Source organism: Chrysoperla carnea, chromosome 4 (assembly GCF_905475395.1).
Source record: "Chrysoperla carnea chromosome 4, inChrCarn1.1, whole genome shotgun sequence".
Taxonomy (NCBI): Eukaryota; Metazoa; Arthropoda; class Insecta; order Neuroptera; family Chrysopidae; genus Chrysoperla; species Chrysoperla carnea.
Genome location: NC_058340.1, coordinates 35,204,454 through 35,221,909, shown reverse-complemented (window position 1 = coordinate 35,221,909; position 17,456 = coordinate 35,204,454). Strand labels below are relative to the sequence as shown.

General features: G+C 29.1%; 1 protein-coding gene across 4 annotated transcripts in view; it reads right to left on the bottom strand.

The window, feature by feature from the left end:
- The window catches only part of LOC123299129 (tyrosine-protein phosphatase 10D-like), a 43,847-nt gene extending 32,315 nt beyond the window's left edge, over positions 1-11,532 (bottom strand). For all 4 annotated transcript variants that reach the window (XM_044881371.1, XM_044881372.1, XM_044881373.1 and 1 more), the window contains exon 1: positions 11,432-11,532. In XM_044881371.1, coding sequence (XP_044737306.1) covers positions 11,432-11,521 — 90 coding nt within the window. In that variant the 5' untranslated portion in view covers positions 11,522-11,532. The remainder of the gene's footprint in view (positions 1-11,431) is intronic.
- Between the last annotated feature and the right edge of the window lie 5,924 nt (positions 11,533-17,456).

Below are 17,456 nucleotides of genomic sequence, written 5' to 3'. Positions count from 1 at the left end.
TAAGAGCCAGGCCAAAAAAAATTCGTTGAATTTACTAAAGCTGATAATTTGAGGATTAGTTATAGTAGTTGTGTACACACACATACTGTCAGTTAAGTGAACGATAGAACAAGAGTCAGATATATGGTATCGAAACCGTTAAGTTTTACGTGGTACCAAAATGAATTTACAAAAGCTGAAAATTGTTATACAAATTGTATATTATGGTATATAAATAACAGTTTTGACAGTTAGTCAGCTAGGAGTTAGAACAGGGCTGGTCAGTCAGCCCTTATTTATGAACAATAAATAGATAAAATTCATTTATAATTTCCGTGGTATTTAAATGAATTGATTAAAGCTGAAAATTGTTATACAGCTTGTATATTGCATATAGATAATAGTTATGATGGTCAGTCAGTTAAATATTAGAACAGGGCTGGTCAGTCAGCCCTTATTTGTGAACAATAAATAAATAAGATTCACTTATGATTTCCGTGGTATTTAAATGAATTTATTAAAGCTGAAAATTCATTTTAGTACCACGTAAAACTTAACGTTTTCGATAGCATATGTCTAGCCCGTGTTCTATCGTTCGCTTGACTGACCGCAGTATGAGTGTGTACACAACTACTATAACCAAACCTCAAATTATCAGCTTTAGTAAATTCAATTTTTTGGCCTGGCTCTTCCATTAATAAGTCAATAATAAAAACATATTTTCATACTTTTTCCTCGATTCCAAACAGATGAAATAATATTTTTCTTTACTCATTCAGGATAAGTTCACTTTTTCTGCACCGTTTTGTCTGTGCTTATTAACACTGTCGTGGCCAAAATTTCCGAAAAAAAGACATTATTCCGTATTTGTAAAGAAACAATATCGCGTGCAACTCATGAGGATTACCTAATACTTCAGTGGTAAGCACTTGCATCGATAATATAGCGAGAGATCGATTTGATAGATAATATAGGGCACTTGTTGTACAATATATTATTGTGTAGGTATCTTATAAAAAAAAATAGAAACATATGGTCTGCCAATCGAAAAATAAATTGTTTTCTCAATTTCAAGTGTGAGTTATCATTTTCGTATGTTTGAGACTGTTATGAAGGTCCTTTATTTTCTTTAAATAAAAAATCATAGATCATAACATAATATAAAAACAAGTGAAAAACAAACAATTGACTGAGTTAATTGTTGAAATATCATGTATAGACAGTGTTGATTACATTACACATACATACAGTCACACATATATAACTGATATTCCCATATAATACATACTATATAATTTGCGCTCTCACGTGTAAACAGTGATGTTTAACAAAAAAATTTCAAATCTAATTTGTTTATTTTTTTGATGGAATTTTTTTTTATTTAAACTTTTGTCTTGTCTTTAACGGTGTGCAAGATGGATCCTACGGACCCAAGACCTAATTGATCTATGTTGCCGATTTACAAATTCGACGTCACTTTTTACGTCCTGAGTACGATGTGAAAATTTCAGCTTGATATCTCTTTTCAGACAGATGGAAGGACAGACAATCGGAAATGGACTAATTAGGTGATTTTATGAACACCTATTCCAAGATTTTTTTCGTAGCAACAATATTTAAAAGCGTTACAAAATTGGGACTTAACTTAGTATACCTTGATATATTTCATATATACATGATATAAAAAGGTTTAAAATTCATAAAAGAATAATTTTGGTTGATTGGACAGATAGCAATCAAGATTTGAAAACTTAATGTAAATATTTTTGAGTTTAAGTAGCCATATCCGATAAACAATATTTAAAATTATGAAATAATAGTAGTTAATAAACTAAAAATATCAAATAATTAAACAGTTATTTATAAACGCGTGGGTGGTGTTGAAATTAAACCATTTTACTCTTGAAATTTAAAAACTATAGCGCACGGCGCTTTTATAATTACTTATTAAAATTATTATTCTGATTTTATTCTTAGCATTTGAATTACTTTTTGATTTATTTTATTTTACGAAAAAGGGCGTTTTATTTTTTAATCATTCGGCTTTTTCGAAAATTTGTAGTTTATTTTAAACTATAAAAATGCAAAACATAGTACTAGTCATTAATTTTTGGTCTTTAAATTGTTGTTCTGTCATAGCGAATAGATTCATTAATATTAAAATGACGAAGGTTAGGTTAGGTTATATTGGCTGTCCACGAAAAACACACTATAGAGCCCATTGTGATACCATATATGTGTTTTACCACCTTTCCGCTGATAATTTCATTTATCAGCTCCTCAATTGTTTTCAGAGGCTGAGCGTACCTCCGTCATGCATATACCATGCACTACACTAGCCCATCACAACTATTAATTAAATTAATTTTTGTTATGACGGCGGGAATCGAACCCTAATTAATCGAATCGAACCGGTAATTAATTTGTCTAATTCTAGACCAAAGTTTACAATACAATTGAAAGTGTTGTTAGTTGCCAATCTATAACCAAAATAACAAAAACTTTTTTATTATTTATTATATGCATAGTTTGATTTTATTGATGAATCAGTAAATTAAAAATGTAAGGACACAAAAAAAAGTTTATTTAATGTGTGAAAGAACTTTTATGTGATAAAAACGATGTTTTATTATCATTAATAATTTGCCTGGTAAAGGTAATAAAATTAAAAATCAAAAACATTTTATCTTGTCACGTAGTGGTCATTAAAAAATTTTTTTCACATATTTTAAAATTTACTTAAATTTATAAAAGAAAAAAAAAATTGTATGCTTAAATTGTTTTACGCTTTGCAATTTTATTCATACGAATCATTGAATATTATGTGAAAACACGTATTTGTAAAAATTTCTTCTCTATTGTGTTGCTAAGTTTTTTTTTTTTTTTTTTTTTTTGTAATTATTGGTCGTTTTTTGATAGTTTTTCATTTCTAAGTAATTATTTATAAATTATTATACAAGTCGGTGTCCATTGTACTAAAAAGTAGAAAATAATTTTTTCTGCGTGTGACCAATATTGCTCATTTACGAACTCGACCTCACCTTTTACGTTCTTAAGCATGGTGTATATATGCATGGTATAATATAGCTCCTTATTCGAGATCAAAGTCAAATTGTAAAAATTTCAGCCAATTCACCTAAACATTTGCTCATGTCAGCTATCAAAAAAAAGTCTCGTGATAACTCAACCTAGTACAGATAGTTGGAAATGACGAAAAGCCAGTGTTATTTCCACATAAACGAATTGTTTCGTTTTCATAAATTACTAAGGGAAGTGTACTGTTGTTATTACCTTTCTTACAAAGAAGAAAATAGTCATTCAATGTGACTCGACAAATTGGGGTATCAATTTGATAAACATAATCAACGTATTATATTGACAAGTCATCCCATATTGCGTTTGTCGCATGAATTATTCTTGGTAATTCATGATGTAAAAGTTTATTTAATGTAAATTGTTTAAATTTTAATGAATTATTTTATCAATAATCAGATATTAAAAATTTTTTAATGATTAAATCAGTCATAAAATACATGAATGAACGGCATTTTTAAATAAGTTGAAATTGCGCGTGCACTTAATTATAGTATATCTATGATCATCATGTCTGAAAATTTATCGACACGACGAGTGGACCCGTGCATATACCGGCCAATTTAAGACGCGGCAAAATTCATTTTTATGAGGTCAATAATTGACAAAAGAGCACCATGATGGATTACTTAGACAAAAAAAAAAGATTTTGATAAGGGTCTCATATATGATAGACAAAGGGTTTCAATTATAATGATATTTGTAGGGTAATTTATTCCATTTATAAATTTTTTTTTAATGAGTGCGTTAAAAGAATTAAAAAAAAAAAAAGTCCTAAGCAATTTGTCAATTTTGGTTTTGTCAAAAAAAATTAATTTAGCATAAGTTGTTTTTAATGCAAAATTGCTTTAACACAGCAGGTTATATGCACTCCCGCTGTTTAGATTCTTGGTCATCTTAAAAGGTATAAAATTAAAATCATAGATCTAAGACTAACAAAAACATTGCAAATCAATCAGAGTTTTGGAGATGAACCTCCTAAATGTTTTCGTCTCAAAAATATAAACCTTATCGAAATAAAATAGTCAGGGAAGTAAAAAATCACGTTTATATTAAAGCATAATCATTGAAATATAAGTTCGAATTGTGCCTAAAACTTAAAGGACCTAAATCTCTGCTATTCAGAAAACTGTTTACGGTTTACCTGTTTAAGTGAGAAAATGGAAGATTTGAGGGGAGACAACCCCTGGTTTAATTTTCTACCCCTTTAAACCAAAGAAACTTTTTTAAGAATATTTTTCTCTAGTAAATGCAAAAACTGCAATATGTACTTAAAGCTTAACCGGTATACTTTTAGGAAATAATATTATTTTTTTTTATAAAAGAATGCATCTCTTTAGGTTTGCGGAAAATGAGTTGGAAGAAAATATGTTTTTTTCTATACTAAATTTTTCAGTTGATGTATTGAGCCATTTACTTAGAATGAGGATTAATTTTTGTGTAGATTATTCAACTCAATCGCTGGCTGTTTCAACTTAGGTATATTTGCTAGGTTTATGACAGTTTATGATCTATGAAATATTGAACATATAAGTTCAAGACTAATATAATCATCAAATGACATATTGTAGGAATTTCCAATAATAACCGTTAATTTTATAAAGCAAAAAAACCATTTTAAATAAAAGTTGTTTACCTTCGGACGAAAATAAATTTGTTTTTAAAATAAATTACAACAAAAATGATTTATAATTATTGCGGTTTCATAATTTTTATTCAACGTGTCCAATAAGTGAAATAATAACAACCATATTTAATTTAAATTTAATTATTTTTTCTAATTGAAAATCGTTACTAATATTGAAAAAAAAATTAATTAATTAGATTATTTATTATAGTAACATGTTTTTGAAATTATTAAATTAAAATATCTTTGAAATTATTGAATAACTGCAAAATATTTGTAAGATAATTATTGCAAATTCATAACATAATATAATGTAAATAATTTATCCGAAAGCTATTTGAAATAGTTATCTAGTTTCAAAAATGGTAGGAAAATCACGAAATTTGGTGAGGAACAATTTCCTTGGAAAAAGTTTCTTTGACAAACGTTTTTGTATTTACATTGTGAATTGAATTAGAGTTATTTTTCTTACGAAAACATTTCTTACGAAGTTAAAATTTGAATAATTAAATTATTATGCCTTAAAGCTTAACCGGTATACTTTTAGGAAATAATATTTTTTTTTATAAAAATAAGGAAAATAAGTGGAATGGAAGCCGAGCAAACTGAAATTTTTCTTACTCACTGTACCGTTGGCGTCCTACCTTAATTGAAATATTTTTAGTCTTGAAGTAAACAAACATGTCAAGTCGTAAATAATTATGTGCGTGACTGAAATAATATCTGATTGGCTTTATTGGGTGGGTATTTTAAGTTCGATATTACCTTTGGGTAAAGCATATTAATTAACAAATATGTATTACACATTATTACTTATACCTACAATATTATTCAGTTATTGTAGGCAGAAACTAATTCAGGCAAATATTCTATTATATTAGACATTTAAGAAGTATAACTAAAAAAAAAATTAATTAAATAATATTGTTATAAAATTTCAAAACTGCCACAATGAAAAAATCAGTTTTTGTTTTATAAATACATTTTTCGATAACTCCATTACTCATCGCTAGATTGGTGTAATCTGTCAGATAATCGATAACGCTAATCAGTAAAAAGCTTCTATTTCTCAGATTCGCAGCCTGACAGAGAAGGAGACATCGAATTAAAATTTAAAAATAAAAGAAAATATTTATCACATCTGAATTTCAAATGAATCCATTATACAATCTACAAACAAACTGGAAAACCTAATTTATTGGTTAACATAATAGTTGATGCTCTTCAATAATTTTCAGTAAAGTAGCAGGGAATGGTTAGATTCTTACGCCAGATGCTGTATTTAGGGGTTTAGCGGAAGGAAGGGACATTTTTTTGACTTACAGAGCATTACACCTCAATGAGGTTCGAGTTATCGACACCCCACTGTATTTATCAGATATTGTCTAGTCAAAAGGTTATTAGCCTAAATTTGATTTATGCTAAGAAAATTATGAATTACCAAAGGGCTCGTAGTACATACAATTCACACACCTATATTTCCATTAATATAATTACAGTTTTTTTAAAATTAAGTAATTCATTACTTTCCCATTACTTTTAACAGTAAATTCGAATTAGCTAAAACCTTCGCAAATCTTAACATATCATTATATTTAATAACTTAATAGAAACTAGTATTCATCTCAAAAAACGCAAAAAAAAGGCAATTTTTACTTTTTTAGATGTTCTGATTCTCATTTATAGTAATTGTCAATTGGATATGTTAAATTGCAGAAGTGAAATCATCAAATTTTAAGGTTAATAAGGCTTTGATACCATTATACAAACTTTTAGTTAAATCGAGCAGTAGAAATAGAGAGGTTAGAAAGAGGAGGAAATCCACATCAATTGGAATTCAGGTAATAGTAAAATGAAAACTTTCAAAACAGATTTACCAAATCAGGAAATTATTCGCCGACCTCAAAGGGGTATAACCATCACGACTCTTTTACAATAGTATTCGTCAATTGCCGACTCTTTTAAAATAGTATTCGTCATGTATTAATGAACATAATCTCTATCTACTGACCACTGAATGAAGTTTCCTGGATATTGTGCAGCAAAAAAATTGATTGACGGATGACTATTCTACATTTTTGGATTTTTAAAATTGAAAGAAATTAAAATCTTAATTAAAGAGAACTGCAAAAAATACACTCGAACCAGGATTTGAACCCGGACTTCTTGGATTCATGTCTAGAAATAATGAGACTAGAACATACAAGTCTCGCCAAACTTTTTCCAAACAGTCAATGAGTTACTAGTTCCTTTAAAATAATATCGGCCATACGATCATTAGAGTGCCGCGTAAAGCGTGTAATGTGCGTTGGAATGTCCGCATGAATAGCTTTAATTAACACAATATATCAGATTGGAGATTAGATTGAATCTCTTGAGAATGAACGCAAGTTCGAAAAATTTTGAGATCAATAAAAAAAACTTGTAGTCATACACTAATAATAAAATTATTTTTTATTATTTTAATTATCTATTATAATATAGTATGTACTACCAAAAACCTAATATAAATTCAATTAACAACATATCCGTTGAAATGTGTGTTAGTTTAAGCACTTGTGTGACTGAAGCCTTAATATATCATTTTCTTTATTTCAGAAATAAACTCTACAAATCTCCAAAGACTTAACAAACGATATTTTTTTATGCATATTCTCGGAAAGTATAAGATTTAGATATAGAAATTCAAATTTGGGAAATATGTCGACAATGATAAACTATAAGAGTTTACTGTGATAATATAAATACATAAACTTATCCAGTCGTAAAGTGGTACAAAATACATCTAAAAGGGATTCAAAAATGCAGCATGCAAGGGATTGATTGTTGAATTAACAATTATTAAATAATATTATTCTACATGCCTCTAAGACAGACCTACACATTACTTCCACTCATTCCGATCCCATGAAATCTAAAGTGGTAAGAAGCAAGGGTATTTTTTGAAAAATAGAAAATATTAATAAATAAAAAAGCCAATGTTAGTAAATATATTTTTTTTATTGAAAATACAAGCAGTGTTATATACAAATGTGTGTTATAATATTGTATGATATAATTTTAAAAAACTTCAAAATAAAAAAAGCCATATGAATTAAAATGAATCACACGGTAAAATTTGTGATATTTGTATATTCATTACATTTTTATTTTGAAACCTTCAATATTTGTATAAGTAAGAGAGAAGTGTTTTAATGTAAAAAAAAAAAATGAATAAATGAAATAAAACAATACAAGAGAAATAAAATTATTTCAAGGAAAATAACAATTCTCTGAAAGGAATGTTCGCTTCATGTAGCGATGAAGGTATACAAAGTATTCATAAAAATATTGCAAATATTCCTACTAAGAGCGGGCACAGTAACAAATATTTTCAAATTCTAATGATCGTTTTATCTCATTATCAATATACCTACTTGCAGTGCATATACGAGAGTTTATAGCAGACTTAACCCCGAAAGAAGTATAACTTCTAGCGCACTTGTGAATACTTCTGTCATGAATAGAATTACAATGTACATCCGGGATGATTCGATAAATGAGAATGTTCAAATACATCAAAATACAGGAATGCATTTAATTTTTCAAGTAAATGCAAAACCTTTCTTGTAGACCTTGTGCGCTGCTCTGGTGAACATTGGAATTTCGATAATACTTGCAATGAAAAATTCATTTGGAGTTATTTAACTTTGGATCGAGTGCAAATTTCAATTTCCAAACTTAAGCCAATCAATTTCATTTCCATTTATTAAATTTATGATAAAAAAATATGAAAAAAAAAAAGATTAAATGATTATAGTTTTATCTAAACTTTTTTTAACCTTTATTTAAAGTCATTACTCCACTGTTTACCAATGGTTCATTCACAGCCATAGAGTGCCATAGTTGCTTTTTGAGAAAACTAGCAGGGTTTTGCTTGGATTCATTCCCAGATCGAGGTTGGTGCACAAATGAGTTAAAATATATAGGGAGGATTATATCATACTTGATAGTGTTTCCAGAAATTTTATTTTAAAAGACAATATTCCTCTCTCTTCGCTTCCTCTAAAATGTCAGTAAAGAAAAAATAGTCATGGAAATTGGAAATAAGACATCCGCATATGTGTGACCTGATAGAAATGGTTGCTAGAAATATTTTTCTAATCTTTTTTCTTTTTGGAAGAACTTTTTCTGTTAGGTTAGAGTGGCTGTCCTGGGGTGGGACACACTTAGACCTTAGGGTCCGTTGTGATACCGAAAAAGGGTTGGCTCATCCCCTTTTATGAACCACTACTCCATGAACCATTTGGAGCTGTTTAAGAACAGCAGGAGAGCTTCGACATCGACGGAATTTAGGTCGGAGGGGTCGTCAAAGAGAGACTGGCTCAAGTAAGTCCATCTCCTCATAGCAAAAGCTGGGCAGTGACAGAAAAGATGAGACATTATCTCCTCCTCCTCACCACTGTGACAGCTCCTCTAGTAGTCGTGATACACTGTCAAGCCCAGACGTTCTGAATGCCTGCTTTCCAGTGTCCTGTAATAGTCCTGTAATAGTTTTTTCTGTTAATCAGATAAAATATTTGCAATATCTTTCCATAACACCTTGTATGTGTATATGCATGATTATTTCGTTATTTATAATTATTTACAATAGGAAATGAAATAATATTGTTAGTATACTTTTGGATTGGATTCAATAACATAGAGGTTTAATGTATGCTTAATGTATGATTTGACATAATAATTACAGCTATTATTTACAATGTAACTCAATTATAAGTGTAACACAAAATTGCCTTGTGATTAAAATTTGCACAAATATTTGTTTCAAAAATTTATGCTTACCCAGAGAAGTATTCTATAAGACAATTAATGCCTATAAGAAAACTGATATCAACGTAGCTGAGTTCACACTGAATGACGTCTGCAGATTTTGCACATTCTGTGTAAATGCTAGCTTTTCTCTTAAAAGACTCTATCACATAGGATGAGCTAGCTGATCTCTATTAAGGTGAAATCATTGCAGGGTTGCTCAAATATATCCTAGTTTATCAAAACTGTAAGATTCCTAGAGAACTTTTAAAGCAAGAGATACAATAGCTCAAATTTATTGCAGTACCAAACATGGTCTTATATAAACTTACTCCCAATTGGAATCTTATATAGTCTCATCTAACTTTACCGAGAGTTAAAATATTAGTACTTAGGCTAAGATAGGGGTTGGTAAAAACAGGTGGAACACACTGAGATCTTAAGATCCATTATTATACTTGAACAAAGATTGGAAAACTCAAACGGAATCCTACAGGTTAGGCAGGTTTAGACTGATGAGCTCAAGTACTTTATCGGCACTTGACTGTCAAACAGGATAGTAATATTATTTCATGTTGGAGTGTTTATTCTTGTCTATTCAGATATCTCGTCAATTCAGACATGACTTCGGCTTTCACTTGATACAAACTGCAGTGATCTGACATTCGAAAAGATTAAGATGTTCTCATAGAAGATTCTACTGCCTATGATACTGTTAAGGTTGCATCCGTCAGTATAAAATACTGCGCGTTTTGGTCTACACAAGTTATCATATCGTTCCTGCCTGCCAGATATTCTTGCTAACGAATTATTCCCAAAGTTGAAATATGGTGAGACTTAATCAACCTAATCAACTGGTCTTGGGTTCTAGGAGTCTTAGGCCTCGATCGTGACCAAAGTGCATCTCTTTCCAAGGTGAAACTACGGATTCCCCTCCATGGTTATTGCTAGTCAATAGAAGCAATATCTTCTCAAAGGCTTTCCTCATTTAATGATTAATTTAGTTAATCAGATAATTGGAAATATTCAAAGAAATCGGTACGGAATACTATTTATACAAGCATAATTAAGTTTCATACTTGGCTAACTTTTAAGGATCAACAAAAACAAGATTTCACAATACAGGTATTAAAATTATTTTTAGACATTGTTATCAGTAAACAATTCGAAGTACGAAAACTAGACAAAGCTTATTTTATCGCAAATTAAATCAACAAGAATCAAGGATATCTTTATTCAAATCAAGACACTGTGTCCGCTATACGCCCAGACAATAAATAAATTTTAATTACCGAAATGAAACGCAAGTGTACTGTCTAGTCACAAACTAAATTTATCGCAAATTTTTAATAATATATAATGGCATGTCACGAAAAACATGTATTCATGATTAAAATATTCAAAAAATGTTTATATCGGGGATTCCAATCATAAAAATATTTCAAAAAGTATTTTTAATTAATTAATTTGTAATAATTCCATGCAATCGAATTGAAAATTATGAGAATAAAAGAATGTAGGTAAATACACAAAATAGGTCTTGATTTGAATATTGAAATATCTATTGTTTAGAATACTTCCAAGGTAACTTTTAAAACATTTTCCAGTATCTTCAATAACTATTATTCGAAATAAAATCGCATGAGAATTTTTGAAACTTCAATCTGAGTTATGCAATTTTATCATATTTGAATCGATTAATTAAATTTTATGATATGTTTCGTCAAATTAAAACAATAAACATATTAATTTAAATCGAGTGTGTTCTACTTAATAAACTTATTATGTCAAATAATACGTTTATGTGTAACAGATTACAGAATTATTATAAAATTAAATTAAAGCCCCTATAACCATATGTGTGTGACTGTCAAAATACGAAAATTTGTGCAAAGTTATAAAAATAGCAAAGAAGTAAAAATTAATAAACGGATGTCCTACCCGACAAAAATAAATAAATATCAGCTGAATGACAATATTCATTCCGGAAAACGTCCAAAATTTATTAAAACAATTGATGCTATTCTTCATTTTTATATATTTGTTGCCCTAATTTTTAACTAGAAAATTTTATAAAAAAATAACACACTTTTTGTCACACTTTTTCTTATTATAAAATATATATATAAAATTTTTAACATTATTTTAAAATCACAGACATGGTTTTACATTTTATTTTTTTTAAATTTTGTAAATTGGTAGTTGAGTTTTTTTGTTTAAAATATAAAAAAAAACACACGTTTTATGAGTATTATTTCACCATTTTGTGTTGAATTAAAACGTTTGCACTGGCACGAGCAGAACTTTCACAGCCTCAACTACAACAACAGCCATTATTAATGTTCAACGGCATTTAGAACTACTCACTTCACTTCAACATAATACTAGACAGAGATCGCTCCTTTTTGCTGTTTACTTTCAATTCACACGCCCCTCTTTTTCTATCATATTGTATTTTATATAGTTTATAGAATATTCGCTATCTTTGTCTACCTTTCACATCAAACAGGATCCATATGTCTAACACATTTTGATATCGAAAAACATTCGAAATAGTTTTGATATTTATAAAAAATTTGATATAATGAAATATTTTTAATTATGCAGTTAATTGTTTGAAAATAATTTGTTTTTATACATCTTGAACTTATGTAATATGGTGGTTATAGTTTATTTGGAATAGTATTTATAGTTCTTAGGTTCATATAATAAATACGTATACGATTGATTCAGTTCTCAGGTGTTTATTATCTTTGACACCTGTTGCATATTTAATGAAAGACTTGGAATGTTCACGCCTAGATAGCAGCATCGTGTAAAAACAAATAAATGAATTCAGACGGTAAAATTGAATGTATACACACACTATCAAGAACTATAATAAGTATCGTCATTTAGGTACAGTATCAAGTCTATTTTGCCGGTATACGAAATGAACATAGATGTCGTTTTGGAAAATTATATCTATAATATAGTTTAGTCAACAAGTTCAAATTGGTTAAATGAATCGGAATAATGTCTAATCGAGAAATTCTTTGTATCTGAAATTTCGAAAAAACTCAGTAAGGTAATTTAGACCCAAAAAGTAAAAAAATCGGGTGCATTTGTTGACTGGTCGAATAGTTTTTGAGATACGCGGACTAAAATCGATCCAAATATTACGATATCTCAGAAACTCTGCACCCAATCATTAAATTAACCTGATTTGTATACTTTTTGGATCAAAATTACCCTATCCACTGAGTTCCTGAGTTCATCAAATTCCAAAACAAAAATGCACAAAAAAAATGAAAAATCATGCATTTTTTGTTAACTAAATATATTTTTCTTTCATCTTTAATTGTTTATAACTTTTGAAATATTTTACGTGCTAAAAACCATTCTAGACATCATTTCGAATCCATAACGGCCTATGACATTTTTACGACCATTATCTCTATATTTCACCAATAAGAACTTGTTGACTAGATTAATAGACATCATCTTTTTTATATCTGTGATAATATAAAGTTCCAACATTAGAGGACACTCATATTTCAAAACTGTGAGATTCTAGATAATCTCGAATATATATTCATATATTCAATTCAATTTTTGAATATCTGAAGTGTGAACAATAGTGGAGGTGAAGGGATGTCTGCAATTTTAATTATGATGGAGGTGACAGGTAGATTTGGGGGTAAATTATTAACCAGCGCTGATTACATATTAAGCTTTAAATTTATAAGTTGTAGTTTTCAAAAATTTAAGAAATCTTCCAACAGTAAGAACTAAGAAGTATCTCACGTTTTTTCACTCTACAACATTTTGACTTTTAATTTGTAATAATAATATATGCAAACCTTATTACACACATGATATATATTCTGCCGATACTGACTTATACCATTAAGTAAACTGCCATCTATGGGCCGAAAAATTAATTTGTGTACATCATTCGCATATTTTTAAAGAAAACTTCTTTTATAATCCATTACAACGTACACAGTATACTTCTCATTATGAATTGTAGAGGTATTTACTTCATTTTTTGATAAATTCTTTTGATTTTCGATTTTTGATAAAGTACGTTTTGTAGATTTCTTTGTGGCTTAAACTTCCAGTGATAATACGCCGCTTTGCTGTTACATACTTACCCAACCAGAGAAATGGTTAGAAATGATAAATTTTGAATCAGGGGACATTGAAACAAATTCATCATCGATTTATAAGATGGAAACATTATCTGTGTTTGTTAAATACGCATTAAGCGTAAAAAATTGAATTGGATTGCCCAACATACAACTGTTGCTATATATTTTTCACGCCGCTTCCACCATAATCAAAGTGTAGTATCTCTTACCATGATTTTATTCTGTTTTATCACGTCTCCATTTTAAAGGATATTCACAATATAGGAACGTTCTGTTTGGCTAATTTTCGCACCAATAACTCAAAAAAAAAAAAAAAAAAAAAAAAAACCAAAACTAATCAAATGTGACTAAAACTTGTTTTCGGAAAAATTCAAAAACATTGAATCTATCTACCCATATGGATTTATCTTCGTTTTTTCATATCATAATCGCAATCAATTAACACAGATCGATTATTGACAAACAAACCACAAACGACCGTCCATCGAAACTGAAAATAAATTTGATTGAAGTAGACAGATATTTGTTACCAGTTTTCCATAAATTCTATAGGTAGGTATTGCTGTATTGATAAATTTAATTGAAAATTAAGAAGCATTATCAAGATAATGATAATTGGATAAGTTATGAATTTTTCAATTTTTGTCGGCCTAGAAATTTATTGCCTCTTTACTAGCGCAAACATTTGTATCACCAAATATGTGAAGACTATTCTAAGAAGTCTGTGAAGCCTTTTTTACATCGAGAGACTAGACTTTTGTATTCTTTTTTAATTGTTTAAGTATTATTGTTTTAATTGAAAATTTTTTACTATTCAATATTACAATACACAACATTTCATAATAATTTTTATCCATTATATTTGTATTTATTTCCGGTTTGTATTATTTATTTAACGTTTCAATGAATTATGACACTCTCGCTATTTAAATGTAAAAGAACGTTACTTCCGTTAATACCGACAATATTTGTATTGTTTTATGAAAAAATCGGTGCAAAGTTATTAAATGTTCAACGTTTATGTCATATTAATTTATTTTATTACAGGTACTCTTTTGAATGAATAATAGTGCGTCTAAATGGCTAATGCATTGAATAATTTTAGTATGTCAGGTCGTTGAAATCGACTAAACCTAATAAAAAGACTAATTTAGATTTCCTTTGTCGAATATTCTGTGCTTGCTGTGATTGAATAGACACTTGAATTGTCACTCAAAAAACATAAAATTAAAATTCTAAACCCACCGGTATCAAAAAAAATATCACTAAAATTGGATTCTATTTCACTAAGTTCTTTTGTGTTAAGGACGTACATTCATGAGACTTGTTAATAGACAAGAGACTTGTTAGCCGACCTGTTTCCCTATGAACGTCAACCCTTGTAGCTCAATTGGTTATGGCGTAACCAATTCCGTTCACGGTATGCCTAGAGTAGCGGGTTCGATTTCCGCCGTCACAACAAAAATTAATTGTGATGAGCTGATGTAGTGCTCGGTATATGCATGAAGGCGGTGCACTCAGCCTCTGGAAACAATTGAGGAGCTTATAAATGAAATTATCAGCGGAAAGGTGGTAAAACACATATATGGTATCACAATGGGCTCTATAGCCTAACCTAACCTAATCTTCCCTATGAACGCACATAGCATAACAGGTGAAATAGATTCAAATAATAAGAGTTGTGTCAGAATTAGACTTCCGGTCCATAAATACCGGTCTATGAGTATTTTAGGATAAATACCAACAGTATTAGGGCTATATTCCATACTATTTTCCTTCCGATCATTAATCAGAAATTTATTTCTCAACTAATATTTTGTACCATTCTTGTATAATAAATATTATTGCTATAATATCTTTTTATATCTATAGGGAATTAGGTCATTGTACAAAATGGACACTATATTATGGTAGCCTGTAATGTATCTAAGGCCATGTGCATATAAATATATAAAATAAAATTGTTTATATAAGCAATTTTACTAAGTTTAGATACAAATAAATATCTAATATTATTTATGGTTAGTTTATATTTTATTTATACAGAGAATGTGTAAAATACCAAAGGAATATTCAGTGCTGGATTTACACTAGGGTCAGTCGGGGCTAGCGCCCAGGGCGGCAAAATTTGGAAAGTGAGAAAACATTTTCTATACAATATATAAATAACTAATTCTTTTAAATAAACATTTGATCTTTCAAAAAATATATAATTGCATTATGTATCAAATTAAAATTTTGTATATTATAATATATTAAATTTAAGTGAAAACTATATTAAAATAAAATTAATTTATTTCCATAAAGGTTTGAAAAAATAAAATTTGATTTTTTTTTTTCTGGAATTGATAAATATAGTTTTTTTTTTGAAGAATTAAAAAAAATTTTTTTTCTCATGTTTATTGAGAACTCTGGACATAAAGCTGAAGATTTGCTAGTTGCTGTATTATCTGTTCTTGAGTTTTTTAATCTTGATCTCTCAGATTGTCAAAGTCAGTCATATGATAACGCGAATAATGTATCAGGGATTTATTCGGGCTTACAGGCAAGAATTCATGAAATTATATCTTGCAGAACATGCTCCTTGTGCTGCTCATTCTATGAATTTAGTTGGAGTTCACGCAGTAGAATGCGCCCCAGAAGCTGCTTCATTCTTTCATACAGTACAAACTTTATACAAATTTTTTACTGCATCAACGCATCGCTGGGAAGTCTTACAGTTTCATACTGAAAAAAGAATTGCGTTAAAATCTTTATCTGCAACCAGATAGTTAGCTCGTTATGAAGCGGTTCTTTTTTCTGCAATTAATTAGTTATTCTAATTCTTAAAAAATAAGATATCAAAACTATTAAAATAAAATTTCAGTCATAGGGCGGCATTTTCTTCAGTGCCCCAGGGCGGCAGAAATTTAAATCCGGCCCTGGGAATATTCTTTGAGAAATGATCAAATAATGAGTGGAACCGTTTAGCATTTATATAAATTTTACAATGCTGTTATCATTGTTGTTTTTATTTTGAAATTCATGCATTTCTAAGTCGTGGTACCTACTTATCATTGGGTTTATGGGTTACTAGAAAGCTTACATAAAAAATTAAATTGTATCAAGTTTTGCGTTCGGAACAAAATATCGTTTCTTACATAAGTGTGTATCTTCACTTTAAACAAATTCCCTGCAGATTTACAAGTATTAGAAAGCATTGAGAAGACTTGAAAAACCGCGTTAAAATGATTCATGGGTCAAGCTAACCATTATTGTTTAACTCGATATTCGTGGGTTCATTTATATGGCATTCGCTCTAAACGAGCAAATGATAATGTTTTATCTATTGAAGTATTCTGATGACGTCATAAAGTTCAAAAATTCAATTTTTTTTGATAACACAGGCAAATTTGATCCGATATTATTGGAATTTTTTTTGAAACCCACTAATTTTGTTTCAATCTTTTCAGCTGTTATGTCAGTTTTTCGCTACCTATCACTTATGTGCTCAATTCTGGGATCAAGCCACCACATTCTTGAAACTTATTAAAGATAGGTTAATTTTGATCAAAAATTTAAAAAGTATGGCCCCACTTTAGGAGGATTACATACTTGATTTATCAAAATTGGATAAAATTTGGATGTGATAGAGGAAAATTAAATTTTTAGGATTCTGATGACGTCATGAAGTTCAAAAATTCAATTTTTTTGATAACCCAGGCAAATTTGATCTGATCTTATTGAAATTTTTTTTGAAACCCACTAATTTTGAGTCATTATTTTCAGCTGTGGTGTCAGTTTTTCGCTAGTTATCACTTATGTGCTTAATTCCGGGACCAGTAGGATTCCTT